The sequence below is a fragment of the Anopheles ziemanni genome, chromosome 3 (assembly GCF_943734765.1).
Source record: "Anopheles ziemanni chromosome 3, idAnoZiCoDA_A2_x.2, whole genome shotgun sequence".
NCBI lineage: Eukaryota > Metazoa > Arthropoda > Insecta > Diptera > Culicidae > Anopheles > Anopheles ziemanni.
In genome coordinates, this window is record NC_080706.1 from 45338474 (window position 1) to 45357193 (window position 18720).

Consider the following 18720-nt stretch of genomic DNA (forward strand, 5'->3'; position numbering starts at 1 on the left):
CTAAACCTCAAGAAATGATTGTCCAAATTAAAACTCAAATTATTCAAAAATACGATTTTTAAATCATATATTTTTCGAAAAACTAATTAAAATTACACTTACATTCTAATGTTTCGGTATGTACAGAAAACCTCTCAACGGATGACAAAAAGTGTATAGGCTACCAATGCAGAGAGCATCGAAAAGAAAAGGAAAACACAACAGAAGCTCTGCTAGCGTGAGGGCAAAAAGGGATGATGTCAGATCCATATTTGTATACATTTTTAGTAAATAAGAAATCGGTATTTGTATCGCAATCAGCTGTCTCGATAATTTGAAGCGGGTTGATAACAAAATAGCTGATTAGCGTGGTTAACTGCATTACCTGATTTAGGGCTATGGAGTAATGCAGAGAAATAATATATAAGGCGCTCATGGTTGAGTGCAAGTGAATCAGTTCAGTTCCGTGAAAGAATTCCTGCACGTCCGCAATAATTTTTCATTGCAATTAAAAACGAAGTTACAAACTTTAGTTTTTTTTAAATAGTTTCTATCTCAGTTCTGACGCCAAATAATCTGCGTTCATTTATAAAGTGCAAAGTTTGCCACACTCACCGGTAAGAATAGACGAAACTAAGTTACGCAAACAAGTTTAATTTCTCTTATCAAGTTGATCAACTCGAAGATAAAACGTTTATTCGGCTCCCCCATCACGATGGCGCTGATAATTTTCGACAGCCTACCGATAATATTCTTCGCGTGCTATCACTCTTCGTTATCAGAATCCAGTGCGCCGCCCAAAATCCAGCGAGCAAAAAATGAGGTTTCTTAGTGTCTTCCGGCGAGCATCAGCAACAGCAGCTGCCCTAGGGTTTCCTTGTCAAAAACTTGTTTCTCGTTCGATCGCCAGCAGTACGGTGAGGTGTATAAAACCGACGACAACTCGGTCATTGCATCAGACAGTGGTGATCCCGCAGTGCGTTAAAATGTTGGACCAGCGCAAAACCTTCAGCGCCGATTTTTTCTTCAGGCAGGTCAGCTCAAACATTTCTTTTGACCTTGTAACAGTAGTTGTCTACCAGTTTGTCTAGTAGTTGGTAGACAAAAATTTTCTTATTCATTCGAAGATGGATTTGTTTGCCGTTTAGTATCACAGTAGTTTTGTGTGGAGGGGGTTTTTATCGTAACAACGACACGCTGAGGACTATTTCTGCTTTGTCATGTTTTACATGTCGAAAACATGATCATTTCATCATAAAAACATCTTGAACATGTATGACGTAATTTTATTCAATCTCTCTTATCTCTATTCTATTTACAATGTTATTTTGGTCACATCCTTAAAAAATAGGTTTTTTAAATAGTTTAATTAAAAATTACAGAAGAGAAGGTACTAAATGGACTAAATCTTAAACAGATGCAACCTTGGAAACAGACAAACGCATATTAAAGTTATGTCTTAACCCGTCACTCATTCTAGATTAGTTTGTGTTTTCCATACGTAAACACAAGTACCGTCATTGATAAAGTGCATCCTAATCTGCATCTTTGTAGTTGATGGACGAACAATCACATACCTATACGTACCTGTTGGCGGATATTACCACCAAGGAGGCCGTCCTGATCGATCCCGTCCTGGAGCAGGCTAAACGAGACGCCAAGTTAATCGAAGAGCTTGGCTTCACGCTAAAATATGCACGTAGGTGCATGTGGTTTGGGCCGTATTGATCCGGTTATAATTGTCGTTTAACCGCTTTGTACCCTTGCAGTAAACACCCATATGCACGCGGACCATATCACTGGTACGGGATACCTGAAACAGCTTCTACCAAGTACGGTAAGCGTAATTTCGCTGAACAGTGGTGCAAAGGCGGACAAGCATTTGGCTGACAATGAGACGGTAAAGTTTGGCCGGCACGAGCTGCGTGCCCTCTGCACACCCGGCCATACGAACGGATGCATGACGTTCGTGGTGGAAGAGCAGGGAATCGCCTTTACCGGTGACACCCTGCTAATCCGTGGCTGCGGACGGACCGATTTCCAAGAAGGTGACGCTCGAACGCTTTACCGTTCCGTGCATGACCGTATCTTTACGCTGCCGGAAAACTATCGACTCTTTCCGGCGCACGATTACAAGTAAGCGGAACGATTGAAACGATTGTCGGGCCCGTGCCGAACGAAAAAAAAACAAACATATTTTTACATCTGCAGGGGTAATATGGAGACTACAGTTGCAGAGGAGAAACGCTATAATCCACGGCTTACGAAGGACGTTGAGGCGTTCGTCGAGTTGATGAACAATTTGAATTTACCCTACCCGAAAATGATCGGTAAGCGTAGATAATGAAATGAAAAATGAAATACCTGCCAAACATGTCTTATATTTTAACAGATAAAGCAGTGCCAGCTAACCGTGAATGCGGTTTGTTTGATATTCCAAAGGAAAACTAATTTTCAACCGGTGATAGCAACAAATGGAGTTGAGAGTATTATTTACGACGAATAAAAATGTACCGATGTGGTTCGCAGTTTTTACAATGGTCCATCTATTCGCGGACATGTTTTTTAAATGCTAGATTTTGAATTAAAAGCAAAAAATATTTCGAAATAGAGAAAAATCTAAAATAAATAAAGAAAATGAACTGTTTTACTTTAGTATGTTTTTTTATCTCACGAAGTATTCTAACAAATTTATCCAACATATTATGCAACACGTGTCTGTAAATTTCTCCTTATCACCTGTTGTGCCCTTGGCTACCTTTTGGTCATTGATTTGCGTTTTGTTTAAAGTTGATCGAGTACGAGCCCGTCTGGGGGTCTTGCTTCATTTCAAAGTTACCCGTAGATAAACCGAACGGCCGTAGGATCATGTTACCCAAATCCTTCAACTTGCCCATCATTTCCTCCTTCAGGTGCTCATTCCGTTCCGCTATCTTCGGTGGAAGTCGGGTCTCTGCTGCACGGGCTTCACCGTTCACAGGGTCCAGCTCCGATACCTTCCGGAAATCCTCTAAACTTTCATCCAGTTTATCAGTCTCTTCGTATAGATTGGCCCGCCTGTGATAAGAGATTGGAAATGATATGTAAGTTTATCAAACCAAATAGAACAATGCCCGGCAACCGGCTTACCTCATTAATGCTTTCAAGTACTTGGGGTTATATTCTATCGCTTTGGTGCAGTCCTCGATTGCGGAAAGTTTTCGGTCCACTTTTGCTTTCGCTGCGGCACGGTTTGCGTACAGGATGGCTCGATCTTCCTTGCAATCAAGCGGGCACAGACGGAGGGCTTTCGTGTACATGTCAACTGACTGTCGGTGCTCACCCTGCTTGAACAGCTCATTGCCCTGCTGTTTAAGCTCATCCGCCTTGGATTTGTTCGCTGCCTTTTCTTCATCCGAAAGCCCACACTCATAGTCCCGTTGGGAGTCTTCGTCTATCAAGTCGTCCTCGTGTGGTGCAACCGAGGAATCATCTGGTGGTTCCGATGAAGTACTTTGTACCTCTGACGGATGGGCGGCGTCTTCGGTTGCGCTGGTTCCAGCCTGGCCATCGTTCGCACAATCGTGAAACTCTTCGTTGTCCGACTCGATGGGCCGTTTCATGGATAGCCCAGTTACTTTTTCGATCACTTCATCTACGGTTCGCTCGTTGTAATCCGTTCTAGTTTGGGCATCTTCGAACTGGTCTTCGTCACTTTTTGAGAAGTCTGGCGGCACCTTAGAACTCATTGAATGTTTGTGGTGGACAATGTAGTTTGAATTGATGAAAAATTAGAATTTGCTGATATCTCGTATTTACAACGACGATGATTGCTTTCTTTATTAATTTTTTGTTTTGCTAGTGTTGGCAGAATCGGGATTCGGAAGACTCGAAGACTCGATCCTTTGACAGATTCTAAAGGGACTGGATCCCAATTGACGGTTTCGGAGCAGATTTGATTCGCTAGGGATTTGAATCAGATTTGATTCATTTATGACCCGATTTGATTCGATACTGACTTGATCTGTTTCAGACTTGATCCGAATGTACATAATTTAATGGGGATCCGGTAAAAGAATAAATGGGGCCCCGGGCTAGATTCTTCTCTCCCGTTAGCGATCAAATATTCGAAAAGAATGCATGCGTCGCTCATGAGCGCCAAGGCTCACCACCTCGACGGCGTGGGTTCGAATCTTAACCGAGACCGGACCTTCCCCTCTACGAGAGGACTTGACTATCCACGTACACACAAGGAAACAGTCTTGTAAGCCCTTAACGGGCAGGCATGACCAACACGGTCGTTACGCCAAGAAGAAAATATGATTAACACGTTGACTGCCATGTCACCCAAAAGTGGGTGACAGCAAAGCTCAGTTCTAAACAGTTTTTGACCCATTAATAAATGAAAATGCATCATAAAAATTATAGTAATATTTTATATCAATTATTTGGGAAGCTAAATTTTTGCTTAGCCTTCAAAAATCGTTGGTTTAATAAATTTTATAAGCAAATTATATTAAACAAGATTGTTCTAAAAAAGTGCGCTAAAAACGCTTGGCAGTCAACGTGTTGATAGAATAAAAATCAATCAGGGAATAAGCTTTTATTTGCTTAATCAATAGGGTATAAGTTTTAGGGGTTTAATCAACTGTGTATAATTTACGAACTAAAAAAATGTGATCGCTGGAAAACAAAGGGGATAGACTGGAACGAACAGCTTGGTTAAAGATTTTGAGTATTTTTTCTCTTTTTATTGTTCACTTTTGTATTACATTTAAAAACATTGTTTATTTCATACGTGTATGAGCATGCACCACATAGGCATGCCATCTTTCAACTGTCCCTTGCATCGTTCGCACCCATATTTCCGTCCACAAATTTTGCCCCAGTGAAATCTCTCCATTACGTGATAGATAGAGTGTTCAACGACTGGTTTTATTCTGTTCCATTCATTTCACTTACATCTCATTTCCCTAAAACTCATATTTTATATGCTAAGACCCAGCCCTAACAGTCACACAGAAAAACAACTGGCTCAATGTGACGAAGCGTTCCCTTCGTTTTTCCACATGAGTTTCAAGATGTTGTTTCAACCGATTCATACGTTTCCTTGTTTTTTTTCTTTTTCAAGCAATAAACCAAACGCATTTCTTGTGTTGTAATCTTCTCTCTACTGCCGATAGAGCGCATTTTCACACCTTGGGTTTCTTTGCAAATCGTTATCTCTTTCTCGAGAGCATCCTCACTGCAAGCCGCTGCAATCAGTCTAAAAATATGGACACATCCTATTGCACCGATGGTAGTGTTCAAGTTCGTTGTCGTGAGGCGTGACTTCACCGCAATGCCGGCATCGGGGTATGATATTTGTTTTTTTTATTATAAATTTAAAATAACTGGCTCGATTATGATACTCATCTGGCTGCTGTGACACACGATGTTTGTGGATTAAAATACGAACTCAGATATCTCGATCCGTTGATAGTTATTCACCCTCGACTTCCCATTGAATCCCATCCCGAACTCTCACTCGTTACCATGTCCCTGCGGAGATGGATGCATTTGATCCTTCACCTTACCATTCCTTCCCAAAGGTTCAAGTAATGTTGTTGTACATTAGAACTGATTTTGTACACTGTTGGTTGCCATTCAGGATAACGCGTAGGGTAAGCTATTTGAATCAATTTTGCAAGATGCACCTTTGCCTGAACAAATGTGTAGTTTTGTTTTATCATCTGCTTCCGGTTGTGAGTTCTTCTGTTGTGAAACACGTCAAAGTTATTCGACTTCAAACGCTTTCCTAATGCCCGCATGTTTTTTCCTTATCTTCATTTGGTTATACTCTTAATGATGGAGCTCTTCTTTTATAATTTTTGTTTACTCAGCGATGCTGTACAAATGGCTACTAAACTTACACCATGCAAACAAACGAAATTGTACGGAATGGCGCTAGTCTTAACGGTTCACAGCAGTGAGGCAAAAGAAGTGTTCCAGGATAGTTCTAGTGATTATGTTGTTTTACTGTTGCTCTTGTTGTTGTTGCTGTTGTTGTTACTGTTTTTGAGTACTGTTCAAACAGACAAACATACAAACACACACATACACGCACATATATATATTGACAGACTTATGAATATAGAGCCATTAAAATGATAGTGTTTTAGGTGTGGACGATTTTCCAGGATTCGTATCGGACCGTTCAAGGTGACTTTTCTTGCACGTGGAGTTTCAGAAAGAATTTCTCCCATGCTGCACTCTCGTTACAGCCGCACCGTCCTAGTACCGGTGGGTGGTTTAAACACAAAACAAAACGGCGTTCTAATGAAAAACGCCCAGCATAGAGGTTGTGGGTCAGGTAGGGCCAGGGAGCCTATAACAATGTATATTACATACAACCGTACTTTTGCACTCTTGCGCAGCAAGTGTACATGAAACGGAGCATGCAAGTTATAGTTGAGGGTAGTTTTCCTGCAGTTGTGTATTGGGCCTGCACCACCAACGGTACTGTGGCCCGTTTTGTTTGTAATGAGTATTGTTTACTTGTTTTATTTTTGGTTTTTTAAATGACAGGCATGATATGCGCCTACAATCAGTATAACAAGTACTATTTGGTTTCATGTTCGGCCTCAACTGCTTTTACTTTTTGCGCACTCGTACCTGATATTAGGCAGAGTTTGGAGGAATCGTTAAAAATAAGCTTTACAACGATGCGTTACGGTACATTACACCGTGATGTATACAGCCGTAGCTACACCGAACGCATAACGGTAGTATTTTAGCGGATACATTCTCCAAATTTAAACATTCTCCCCAAGCCCAGAAGGTACAGTCGTAATCAAATCTATCGGACGCTATCGTCGTAGCTACAGTTGTGTACCATTAGGGTAAATTGTATCACAAAATCATAAAGCTATCTTTTAACGAATCAGCTGCAAAACTGTACAATAGAATAATCTCTCTCACTGCATTTTCCTCTTATTCTCTTTTGACAAAGAGTTGCATTTATTGTGATGTCACCTGTAAGCATCATGCAATGGATAGCATTATGTCCTGTCCGTGTTGCGTGTTGTCTAGTTTGATATACTATAAATATTTTAGTTGCACATCTAACTTAAAACACAAAATGTATCCACGTGGGGGAGCACTGCCATATATGATTACTTTCACGTTCTGTTTGTTATATTTACTTTTTTGCTCTGCTTACTTGGCAACCGCGGTTGCTTATAGTTAGGTATGGATGACGACGTCTAAACGATCGAAAACTGAACTGCGTTACAATTCTTCTGTTGCTGTTGTGTGCTTTGTTTTTTGGTTCTATCGCAAGAACTGCTGCTTGACCCACCGTCGGTGAGCGTGATAGTTGCTGAGTGCTGTGATACTGTGCTGGAGATTACTGCAATGCTGCGGCAGATCATCTAGCACGATTGCCGCACGCATCCGTTCGACTATGATGGCGTAGTTTCTGCACCAGCGGGACAACCCCGAAACGGGCCTTTTATGTCCGTGGTCCGCAGTCTACCTACCGTTTCCCGTACTGTTCCTATTTGTGTTTTTTTCATTTGGGTTTTGTTCGTTAGTTTTCAGATTTTTTAAAATGTATCTTTATTTGACTGTTGCTATTTTTATTTTTCTTTTTTTATTTTAACGCCTTCTATGTTCAATAGAAGTATCTACATTTAGCTTAGTTTATCGTTTGGATTTTTTGGTGTCGGATGCCGTTCGGTTATCAGTAATACGCTATTACATCCTATGATAAACATTGATCAACAGGGGATCAGCCAGCGTGTCACTGTGTGTGTAATGTTTTTCGTGTGTTTGGTTCAACAAGACCTGGGTTAGTAAACTACATGCTGATTTGTGCTGGTTTAGGGTGGGTTTTTTTATCAAACTCACAGATTCACAATATGTTTTCTGGTGTGGGTAGGAGATTTTTGAGTTGCATCTGTTGTTCGACCAAATACGTTTTCACAAAAACAAATCCTGGCTCCTGCGAGAGATTTCAACTAGCCATGTTGTTAATCAATGGGTTTTTTTCTCTTTCTAAATAAAGCTTCTCCTTATCTTAATTATCCTTTTCTATCAGTAGGCAAGGATTTCACTTCACTTTTAAGTTATTGCACCAGATATTTTCTTTCAACTCTATCGGGACAGATACTGCAACCTTTTTCTATGTGCTAAATTTTTAAGCCAATTGTTTTGCTAGTCATTCATGATATCTCTTGTACATTAAATACTTCCAGATGTAAGCACGCTTCCACTTTTTTATTTTTAACATGAAACGTTTTACTCTAACTTCGTCATGTGGCACCCAGCCCTAGTTTGATGTGAGTTTTCGTGAATGAAAATGGTTCCAGCTTCCTTCCTGTTGCGGTTGAACACACTGTCTCTCTCTCTCTTTCTCTTTCTCGTTCCGGTTTACAACAACCTGTGTTACTACTCAAGCATCTTATATGTTTTCCATATCGGTTCTACAAAGTAAATTTACAAACAACACTGAATTTATCTTTATTATTGCGCTGCCATGCGTCGGCAAGAAGAATGGGTTACCTATAACGGGACCCTAGTCGAAAGACGGAACGCACCGTACCAATGCGGGTGTCCACGGTCGGCCTTAGGCTACGGTGTGCCTTATTGCTTTCATTTATCGTGCGAACGGAGAGTTCGCGCTTAACCTCTATAATATGGAATTATTTGCTGGTTAGAAGAATGCAGGTCAGTCGTGCTGAAGAAGCCTTAGATAGGGAAGGATTACCTTGGTGGCTCGATTGGCTTGACGCCACGAAACTCGTTACCCAATTGAAATGGATGTTACACCCGGAAGGATGTGTTGTACGGTAAAGCTGAATGGCTGTGTGCGCATTGTAGTTTTGCTTTTCGTTTTTGTTCGGAAGAGAGAAAGAAGTGTGAATTGCTTTGACGTGTAGCAGCGCTCGAGAACGAAAGACTCAAAGCGACGAACCCGTGTTCTCTTAATGAAGTTTATATCAGAAGGCCAGCGGATAAGTGTTCACGGCGTTCGTCAGTTACGATTCATCAGTCGGTTTTCTACTTTTCATTACAAGTTATGGTTTAGTACTAATTTTAAAAGCATCACCGTAACTGTGCACGGTTGTGAACTGCTAAGCAATTATTTCCCGTCTCTGTGCAATATATTTCGGTTCCAATATCAAAACAAATTCTACTGCTCGATGTATTATTTTCTGGTTTCTACCTTTGATTTCCTGATTCAAAAGGACCGATCAGGATAGATACTACATATTATTGTACTGCGCGCGCTACAAGTGTAGGGCGGTGGCATACATTTGTGCTTCCGTTTCGTTGCCGGCAGAGCGGCGTACGTCTTAGCCGTGCGTCCATCCGCTTTGACCGGTTTTATTTTGTGCTTTGCGTGACATTGCGCTACGCGACCATCGGAGAACCACGAATCCGTTTCGATGGATCGATTCTGGTCAACTTTTCGTGCCACTCGTGGGGCTCGTGAAACAGACAGAAACTAATTAGCTCAACGAACACCATGTAATAACGTGGGTTTGTATGTGCGCGTTGTGCGCAACTAATATTGCTTCACTTGTATTTTTTTTTATTTGCAGAAAAATTGTCCACATGTTTCACATTTTCACGTACCATGTCTACTGCAACAATGCTGTATGACGTACATCAAGTAAATAAACTTTTTTTTCATGTATCAGCTCATAAGCGAATTCAGTTGTTGGATGATGAAAGAGTGGCTCCATCGGAGGAGTTAGCATGGCGGTGACGGTGAAATCTATTCACAAACACTTCCAGTTCTGCAGCGTTGGTCAAATGCGGGAGCTAGCTTCTCCTTACGCCCTCGATTACTAACGCCTACGATCGTAGTTAATAAAATCCAGTTCGCTCGCAGTAAGAAATTGTGAGCAGCATACGGATTGTGGAATCATTGTATTATCGTCATCTTGGCAGCAATATTCGTTGACAACTTGTGGTTTCTGTTTTGTGCAGATATTTATGTATGTATTTTTTTTTCTTTCATCTTTTGTTCCACGTGTACACACGTCATAATTATGGATTATGTTGCCACTAAATGTTTTATGTTAGATGAAATATTGTTTTCTATCTCGGTAATTTGTCTATGTTTTTCTGCAGCTATATGGGAAAATATGATGATAGTTATTTAAAAGATCATTGCAAAAAGACAACATGTTGAATGAACTATCCGTAACGCTGACGTTTGTTTCAAGCAAGATTTTGTAAAAGAATCAAATTAAACTAATACTTTGGACGCTCGTTCAACTTTAAAATTCAAAAACTGTACCAAGAAAATGTTACATAGCTTTTATAAATGCAAAAGGTTTCCATTAAATTTCCTCGGCTCTCGCAAGTGATGATTTGTGTTCAACAATAAACCTGCATTATTTCCATTTCACTGCTGTACATACGTTTGGACAATTTTTATGTTTCATTTAAATATGATGGTTTGTAATTGTAATTACAATACATCTGGTACAATAGCCCTAATAATCAGAGATGTTTGTTGTTGCTCGGCAGGTTTGTATATCGATTACAGTGGAACGATGCTGAATGTATGGTGTAGAGTATATGCATATGATCATCAGGTATAAAATATGCCATCCTTGACAATGGAATGCATGCCCAGCCGGCATCCTGCCTACGAATGCCTTACAACGTCCGATACCAACGGTAAGAGGTTTACCTTTTATACTTTTCGATAATACCTCTCGAACGAACCACACCATACACCAAACGCCACACACCACGTAAAATGCACGTGCAAGATATGTCTTTTCCATCTCTTCCAACATGTCCGAGATCCGATTTTCGGTGTCTTTTTGTGCCGAAATTGGTCGGCGATGCAGATTTTCCTATTTATTACGTCTAAAACAGCACCACCGAGCAGTTTTCCAGTTTTTTGTTTGATCAAAGACAATGCTCTCCGTAAGCAACCAAACATACAGCCCCGAAAGGCATTTGCCATGCTTCTTATGCCAACCATACCGCTTTTGTTGACCGGGGTAGCCTTCCCTTTCGCTTTCAGTAGTCTGTAATAGTCTATTCTTATCACAATTATGAGTTGCTCGTTCATTTGTGTTTTCAGTTTGTTCACATAACGTTGACAACGAAATCGGAAACGATAATATTCATAAGTACATATATATTTATATATACGCTTATGTCTATTATATCCTTATTGCTACATACCAATGTACCGTTTGTTAGTGTTATTCATTGTTGTAATGCTTCCTATACGCTTTGTTTGTTTACGGTTTACATCAGGTTTTGCGAGATGGTTTATAGAACGCTTTTCGCTTGTTCTTTTTATGCGTATGTGTGTTTTTTAAAGATACTGGATTATTTTAGGTTAGTTTTGCACATTTTTGTTCTTTTACTCATTGTTATAGTTATCGCTCTTGTTTCTTTCTCGCATACTCTTCGGTATAGGGGTTTACTTCTATATAAAAATATATAAGAATATTTTTCAACTTTCTGTGTTCGACTTTTGTAGTTGCAGTTGCATTTTCTCTCAATCCCTAGGGTTCGCTCTCATCAATTCATCGCTACAGCCATTATTTATAAGGTTTTTTTTCCTTTTGTTTATCAGTTTTTGTGCTTTACTGTGTGCGTTATCGCAAACCGTCATCCCGTGGAGGGTGTGTCTATTTTCTTGTATTTTTATGCTTAGCTCCACGCTTCTACTTAGGTCACGCCGCGCCGCCCATCGGGCTTTTCCTTTCCCTTACACACTAAACAGGGGGTTTCAAACAACGTTTGAGCATTCAATACTATACTGAATAATGTAAGGATACTGAATAGCTCGGTTTGTTATGTTTGTTTTTTACTTTGTTTTGTTACTTTTTAACACTGGTCCTTTGGGTTTGGGTTTTCTTGCGTATGTTTTTCTTTTTCTTTAAATTTATCATGGAGATGTTAGTTTTGGTTTTAAAGTTCGAATGATTAGCAGTAGAATTGTGTATTTCATATATTCTGATCTCTACCTCGGATGTGTTAAACATCGATACAAAAACTAATACCTCATGCACGGCTTGAAGCCAGCGTGCGGTGCGATGGTTCGGTTATAGATATTTCCTTTTGTTTCGTCTATGACATTCATACATATGCAATTGTTTGTTTCTCCATCAGCAGTTAAGATACGTGTCGGTACGTTTACTGAAAGATGCATCGCGATACTGTTGCCCTATAGATTTATCATATTTCTTTTTTAATAACGTAATACGTTTTGTGTTTGAAATATTTTTTTGTTTGTTTCATTAATACAGCCATCATATCTTTTCGTTATTCGTTTGTGCTTCATTTTATTGCCTCTTCAAATGGTTTTGTCGTTTTGTATATATATTCTGATAAATGTATATAATTACTATGGTTGGTTTTTTTATTTTATTTTTTTCCACTTGGGCTTGCCTTTCCTCCCCTTCCTGTTCACTAATTTTTTTTTCAATTTAAATAAGTTGCAAAATAGTGACATATTTTCTCTAGCCTTATCTTAACACGATGTTTGCCTACATTTCCTTTATCTTTATTCTACCCAGTACACACGTTTCTTCTTTAAACAGCACCAACGGATTAAATAGTTTGTTTGTATCTCTGTTTGCACGGCAATGCGGTTGAAATTCCACCTAGCGGTCTGCAGCAAAATGATCATTCGCACCAGGTACAGAAGACAGTGTCGAGTTTGGTTTTAACGGGCGTGGTTTCCGTCGTTCGCACCATTGAAAAGCTCTAATTGGATCCATAGGTTTACGCAAGCTTCATTCTTGGCTTTTTTTGTTTGCAATTAGCGTTGGGAACGTTTTTTTTTGTACCGAGAACCAAAACAATATTAAATACCAACGGAAATTTTAAGGTCCAAATTGGTGAAACCGAGCAAAATTGAGTGGGAATATGTAATCCACTTTGGTAAGGGAATAATTATTTAAGGACACTTTGAATTATAGCAGTGGTACTTAGCAAAACGTTCGATAATTCGAAAGATAGAGAATGAGAGAAAGAATGAGACAAGAAAATCCTTTGACCGATATATACTCGGGTACTTACTAAAGAAAGATAAATTTAACAAAATAAAACCTGACAATAAAATATGCATTAAAGGCGTTCAACCACCTACGGATAAAATATTATGTATAGTTTTATTTTGCATGGGATAGAATTTTATCAGATAGAGTGTATCAAGAATTATACAATTATTTTTATTAATGGTTTTCAAACGAAATTTGTTTGTGAAACCAATCAACCATTTCAACCCAGTAAGAAAATATATTGCTTCCAAGGCCTTTGATTAGTAATTTTGACGACTGATGCCATAGAATAATTTTCATCTCTCGTATACATTAGAAAATAAATTAGCAATTTTCCAACCTCGAGGATTCACAAAAAGTGCTGTAGGAGGAAAAAAGGTGCGAAACGGAAAAAAAAATCAGAGGGATTTTACCCGAAAAACCTCGGTGTGATGCTTGCCTGTTGCCCATTTGGGTTTTGTGCGTTATTGCATGGTGCGAATGTTGCTTTCCAGTTGGTTTCCCTTATTGCAAACGACCCGCTCTGCCCTATATCTACGTGTTCTTCTCATAGAACGTAAGCTACCTCCTCCGTCTCGCACATTAGCCTTCGAAAAAGCCAATGTTTTTGCGCACCGGCGACGCGGAGCTGCACTGCGAGTCGGTCTTCTTCAGGATGGACGATATGTACGGGCCCTCGCCATTGCCCGCCCGGTGGATGGTGGTGACGGAGTCCTGCTTGGTGAGGCTGCCGCCCCGCCGCTGGTCGGCGAACGAGATCACCGAGTGCTGCTTCACCAGCTGGTGCCGCTTGAACGGGGCCGGCGTCGCACTCTCGTACACTACAATTAGCAAGAACAACAACGGATGGGGCGGATTAGTGGCGCTCAGTTCGCTAGTGGCCGCCGGGTGGCACTGCGGTCGGTGCTGGTGGTGGTGGTGCTGATGATGGTGCTGGTGCCGCCGTTCCTCGCCGACGGGTGACGACCAGCGTGTGCCGCCGAAGGGGAACCAGCGCCGCCGACGCCGCTCTTGGGTCCGCGCGGCCGGTGCTTGCTGGAGGATACATGCGCTGCATGCACTACGGTCGTGCACACTACCTAAGCTAAGTTCGGGCCTACTAATAGCGGCACAGCTACTACTGTCAGCGGCGCTGCTGCGTGGGAAATGGGTGGCGTGCGACTCTGATATGACACCCAGCGATCCCGCGTATCGCGCCCGGGGGGATCTTCCAACTACAATGGCATGCGGTGGTGGTGGTGGTGTGAGTGGTGTGGGTGTTGGTGGAGGTGCAGGTGGGTACGGTGCGGGGATGCAGTTATCAGTTATGCTATCGCTAACACTAACATTGACATTCGCATTCATATCGACATCGACATTCATATCATCATTATCATCATCATCATCATCATCATCAACATTAACATCAACAACGTCATCAGCATTGGTGTTTACATTGAGCTTCACGTCCACCGGACCCCGCGGATCTGACCCGACCGGGCGACTGGCGCCCCCCTCCAGGGGCCCAACTGCGCACAAAATGGCCGACGCGCAACAGTGGCTGTTGGCGGTCGGGATGGGCGAGGTGATTGGGTGCGTGCATGCGTGCGTTCGTGCATGGTGGCGTGCAGCCGGACGTGCGGGAGGGTGAGTTCGAGCAGGATGTTTCTGGGATGGTGGTGGGCGCCGTCCGCCGCGCACTCGCCACGAAGCGGGCAGCAGCTTACCTGATTTGGGCTCGTTGAACGAGAAGATCGAGTCCTGCTTGACCAGCTTGTGGCGCTTGTGCTCGATGATCGAGAGCACGCTGTCCTGGGAGGACAGGGACGCCGAGTACTTCTTACTGGCGGGGGTTCCCAGGACGCCGCCGACGCCTACGCCACCGTTGCTGTGCTCGATGTACGAGATCTGCGTGTCCTGCTTGCACAGGATGCCCTTGCGCGGTGGATCGATGTAGGATATCTGCGAGTCCTGGCGCGAGATCGAGTCCGAGGCGGAGCACTGCTTCGACAGCATGTCCCGCGACCCATTGCTGTCCTGCTTGAGCAGCATCTGCCTCGAGTTGTCACTATCCTGCCGATACAGGATCGCTAGCGAGGGGGAAGAAGGATAGACATCGGAAGAGGGAAAGTTAGTGCTCGGGCGATGGTGAGAATCGAGCGACGGAGATCGCACCTGATCGGGATGCCACACTGTCCTGCTTGAGCAGCAGCGACTGGCGCGAGATGCTGCTGTCCTGCTTGAGCAGCATGTGCCGCGAGAGGTCGCTGTTCTGTTTGGAGATGGCATGATGCTTCCGGCCGCCCTTCTCCTCATAGATGTACGACACCACGTCGGCCGACTTGACCGACGGACTGCCGCCGGCCCGCTTGCTGCCGTTGTGATAATGCGACGATTTGCGCGTACTGGTCGACGAGGACGCAATGGCGACAGTTTCGTAGTACCTGAAGAGAACAACAAATGAGTCAGTTTCAAACAACACCAGTGGCGCTCGGGGGCTCGCAACTCCTTACCGCAGTCTGCCGCAGCACTTGCGCGACCGGATGATCGCCGCAAAGCCCTTGCGGTACTTCTTGTTGAAGAACGCGTACAAGATCGGATTGATGCAGGAGTTGGACGCGCCGAGCCACTGCGCGATCGGGGTCGCGATCTGCAGCAGCTCCTCCTCGCTGCTCTCGAGTGCACCGCCCAGCTTGATGCGGGCGAAGATAACGTACAGAGGTAACCAGGAGAGGACAAACAGTATAACAACGACAACAAGCATTTTAACAACTTTGATTTTGGACTTCTGCTGCATCCGGTCCATCTGGGCGTCCTTGGAGTCGCCTGGAATCGAGCGGCGCCAGACCTGCCGAACGGAGGGGGTATCAAAAATGATGAAGCTAAAGCAGCGCGAACGCACGAGTGCGCCATCCAGAGCCTACCTTGATCCAGATCAGGATGTAGCAGATGGTGATAAGCGTCATCGGCAGCAGATAACAGGCAACAAGATTCGCTAGCAGAAAGTAGAGCGCCCCGTCCGTGCCGGGTGGCCACACTTCGACGCACAGCTTGATGTCGGGCGCCTCCGGGATGATCGGGACGAGCTCGAAGAACAGCGCCCACGGTACGGTCGAACCGAGCGCGATGATCCAGATGCACACGATCATGAACCGGGCCCGCCGCTTCGTGATCTGCAGCTTCAGTGGCCACCAGATGGCGAGGAACCTGCGTGGAATGGATTTGGTAACAAGGCAAACTCATGAGTCGATCGTACCAGCGGAATCGTTAATATTTTTATGGCTTGTTCGCGATAAAGTTTTATTTGGCTGGCAAAATTATTACACATTATTTTGATTGTTTAAATACATTCTTGGTTCAAAACGTATCACGAATAGTGTTGCGTCCGTAAACGTTAACCATCGACTGTACTGTGAATCACGAATTTTATGTTTTTTTTTCATCCATGAATACTTAAATCAGCTTTCACGTTGGTTTCATCGTCCATGAAAATGCAACCATGCGGTTTGGTCGGCACCTGATCGTACAGCTTCCGAGCCGGGTTTTTGACCATTGTTTTTTGTTTTAAGTTTCAATTTGGATGTTTACTAACTCGAAAACACTTAAAGCCTTCTTGAAGTTGGATTTGCCGTTCGGAAGAGCGGTCGGCGTTAAGATTTTTGGCCAAATTATAGTCCGAGATATTTGGGTTAGCTTGGATTTTCCAAATGGCTCTCACTCGCTGTGAACGATGCCCCCAACCGTATATTAACAACGCTACTTTGTGTTGCAAGCGTTTTAAAAAACGCGGTGTTTATTCGGGCTATCTTCACAGTCGAATCAAGAAAAGGAACCGCTTCCCTTCGTATCTTATATTTATACTCTCCGTATCGCGATGGCCGTTTCGCGATGGCCGGTTCATTTTCAAAATGCCCATCGGGGCCATCATGCGCGCATCTTGATCGGGCGAAATTTCGCCCAACCAAGGTAAGCAGTTAAGGAGTGTTTCTTTGACCTCTCTTACTCTATAAACCCTGCCTGTCACTGCCTGTCACTATTGTTTACTACTCGATTCCACTACCGCGTGGATACCAATCTAGTTTAAAAGTCGTCGGCCAGTGTTACTTTGTAACATTCTCCCCACCGGTATGCTACGTGAAGTGGCCTACCCCTGTTTCTGGCCGACATCTAACACAGCGATATTGACGGCCGGCCGTTCGATTATTCCGCTCAAAGTTTTAACTTGCACGCGTCGTACTTGCCCATCCGCGGATCGGTATGTTTTTATCACGTGCCCCCGTGGCCAGCTGTTCCGAGGGTTGTTTGTATCCGCTACGAGGACTAAGTCTCCCTCCTCAATTGGTTTAGTGGATTTGTGCCATTTAGTCCTCCTCGTCAGATGGGGTAAGTACTCGGTAACCCATCTATTCCAGAAAAGATCTGCGAACTGTTGTGCTGACTTCCATGACCTCCGGAGCGACGGCGGCGTGTCGTCAAATGGCACTGCTGGTTTACTACCGTTGGAACTCCCTAAAATGAAGTGATTGGGAGTTAGTGGGGCTTCGGCTTCATCTTCAACTGGTACGTCTGTCAACGGTCGCGAGTTTACAATCAACTCCACTTCACTCAAACTAGCTCGTAGCAGCTCGTCGGACGGGTTATGTGGAAGGGCCAGTTTGGTAAGCGTTTTCTTAATTGATTGTACCAGTCGTTCCCATGATCCTCCGAAATGTGGCGCAGCAGGTGGATTAAAAATCCATTTCGTTGTAGGTTGGACGAATTCTGTCATCAGGCGCTCTTGATCCACTGCTGCCATCGCTTCCCGTAGCTCACGTGAGGCTCCTACGAAGTTTGTGCCTCGATCACTGATGAACTCGAGAGGCATTCCCTTCCTCGTGATAAAGTTGCGGATCGCAAATATGCAGGAATCTGTAGAGAGGCTATGTGCAATTTCGATGTGGATCCCTCGCGTTGTCAGGCACGTAAATATGACTCCCCACCGTTTTTCAGCTCTTCTCCCCACTGAGACTAGCATCGGACCGAAGTAGTCAATTCCGGTGTACGAGAACGGTCGCTGAAATGCTGCTAGTCGCTGGGGCGGCAGATTTCCCATTGCGGGGTTTTGAGGGAGCGTACACTTTACCTTGCAGTATTGGCATCGGTGCCTTACCTGGTTGTACGTGGCCTTGAGCTGCGGGATGTGATACTTAAGGCGGACCTCATTGACGACTGTTTGGTGATTGGCGTGCTTGTACTTGCTGTGGTAACTGTTAATCAGCAGTTCAGTGACGTAGTGCCGTCGGGGGAGAATTATGGGGCGCTTGGTATCCTCGCCGACCCATACACATTTCTCGATCCTGCCTTTGATGCGTAGCACTCCATTCACATCCAGCATCGGGCTTAGCTTATACAGCGGGCTCGATTTCTGCAGTGGTCGCTTCCAAGGATGCTTCACACATTCTTTACTGCTGAGTACATGTATCTCGTCGGCATACTCAGATCTTTGTACATCTCGATAAATTGCGTTTTCTGCACGCTCCAGCTCTTCATGCGTCAGGCTATCAAGTTGTTTATGCTCTTTGGCTATGCCCTTCCTGCAATTTCCCAAAAAGCGGTATACATAAGCTACCGCCCTTAGTAGCCGTTGCCACTTTGAGAATCTGGTGAACTCGATATTTGGCGTCGTGACTGTGTGATGTAGCAGGCTATGTCGAATCTCCTCGCTTGTCTCTCCGGGTTTTTGTTCGACTATGGGCCACTGATCCTTTGGTTCCCA

The 18720-nt window shown here is 43.5% G+C and overlaps 3 protein-coding genes across 3 annotated transcripts in view; 1 reads left to right on the forward strand and 2 right to left on the reverse strand.

The window, feature by feature from the left end:
* The first annotated feature begins 770 nt into the window (after window positions 1-770).
* LOC131287684 (persulfide dioxygenase ETHE1, mitochondrial) lies at window positions 771-2516 on the forward strand. Its single transcript, XM_058316760.1, has 5 exons — window positions 771-1013; window positions 1534-1678; window positions 1749-2115; window positions 2191-2309; window positions 2372-2516. Exons 1-5 carry the CDS (start codon window positions 798-800, stop codon window positions 2428-2430), a joined length of 906 nt encoding a protein of 301 aa, XP_058172743.1. The 5' UTR covers window positions 771-797; the 3' UTR covers window positions 2431-2516.
* Window positions 2517-2711: 195 nt separating this feature from the next.
* Window positions 2712-3737, reverse strand: LOC131287558 (tetratricopeptide repeat protein 1). Its single transcript, XM_058316616.1, has 2 exons — window positions 3109-3737; window positions 2712-3036 (listed from the first exon to the last, which is right to left on the reverse strand). The coding sequence occupies exons 1-2, from the start codon at window positions 3705-3707 to the stop codon at window positions 2745-2747; spliced, it is 891 nt and encodes a 296-aa protein (XP_058172599.1). The 5' UTR covers window positions 3708-3737; the 3' UTR covers window positions 2712-2744.
* Window positions 3738-13568: 9831 nt separating this feature from the next.
* LOC131287058 (neuropeptide SIFamide receptor-like) overlaps window positions 13569-18720 on the reverse strand; it is a 104916-nt gene continuing 99764 nt past the window's right edge. The window contains exons 4-8 of the mRNA XM_058316073.1: window positions 15890-16172; window positions 15479-15813; window positions 15141-15409; window positions 14693-15055; window positions 13569-13807 (exon numbers count right to left, since the gene is read on the reverse strand). Coding sequence (XP_058172056.1) covers window positions 13569-13807; window positions 14693-15055; window positions 15141-15409; window positions 15479-15813; window positions 15890-16172 — 1489 coding nt within the window. The remainder of the gene's footprint in view (window positions 13808-14692; window positions 15056-15140; window positions 15410-15478; window positions 15814-15889; window positions 16173-18720) is intronic.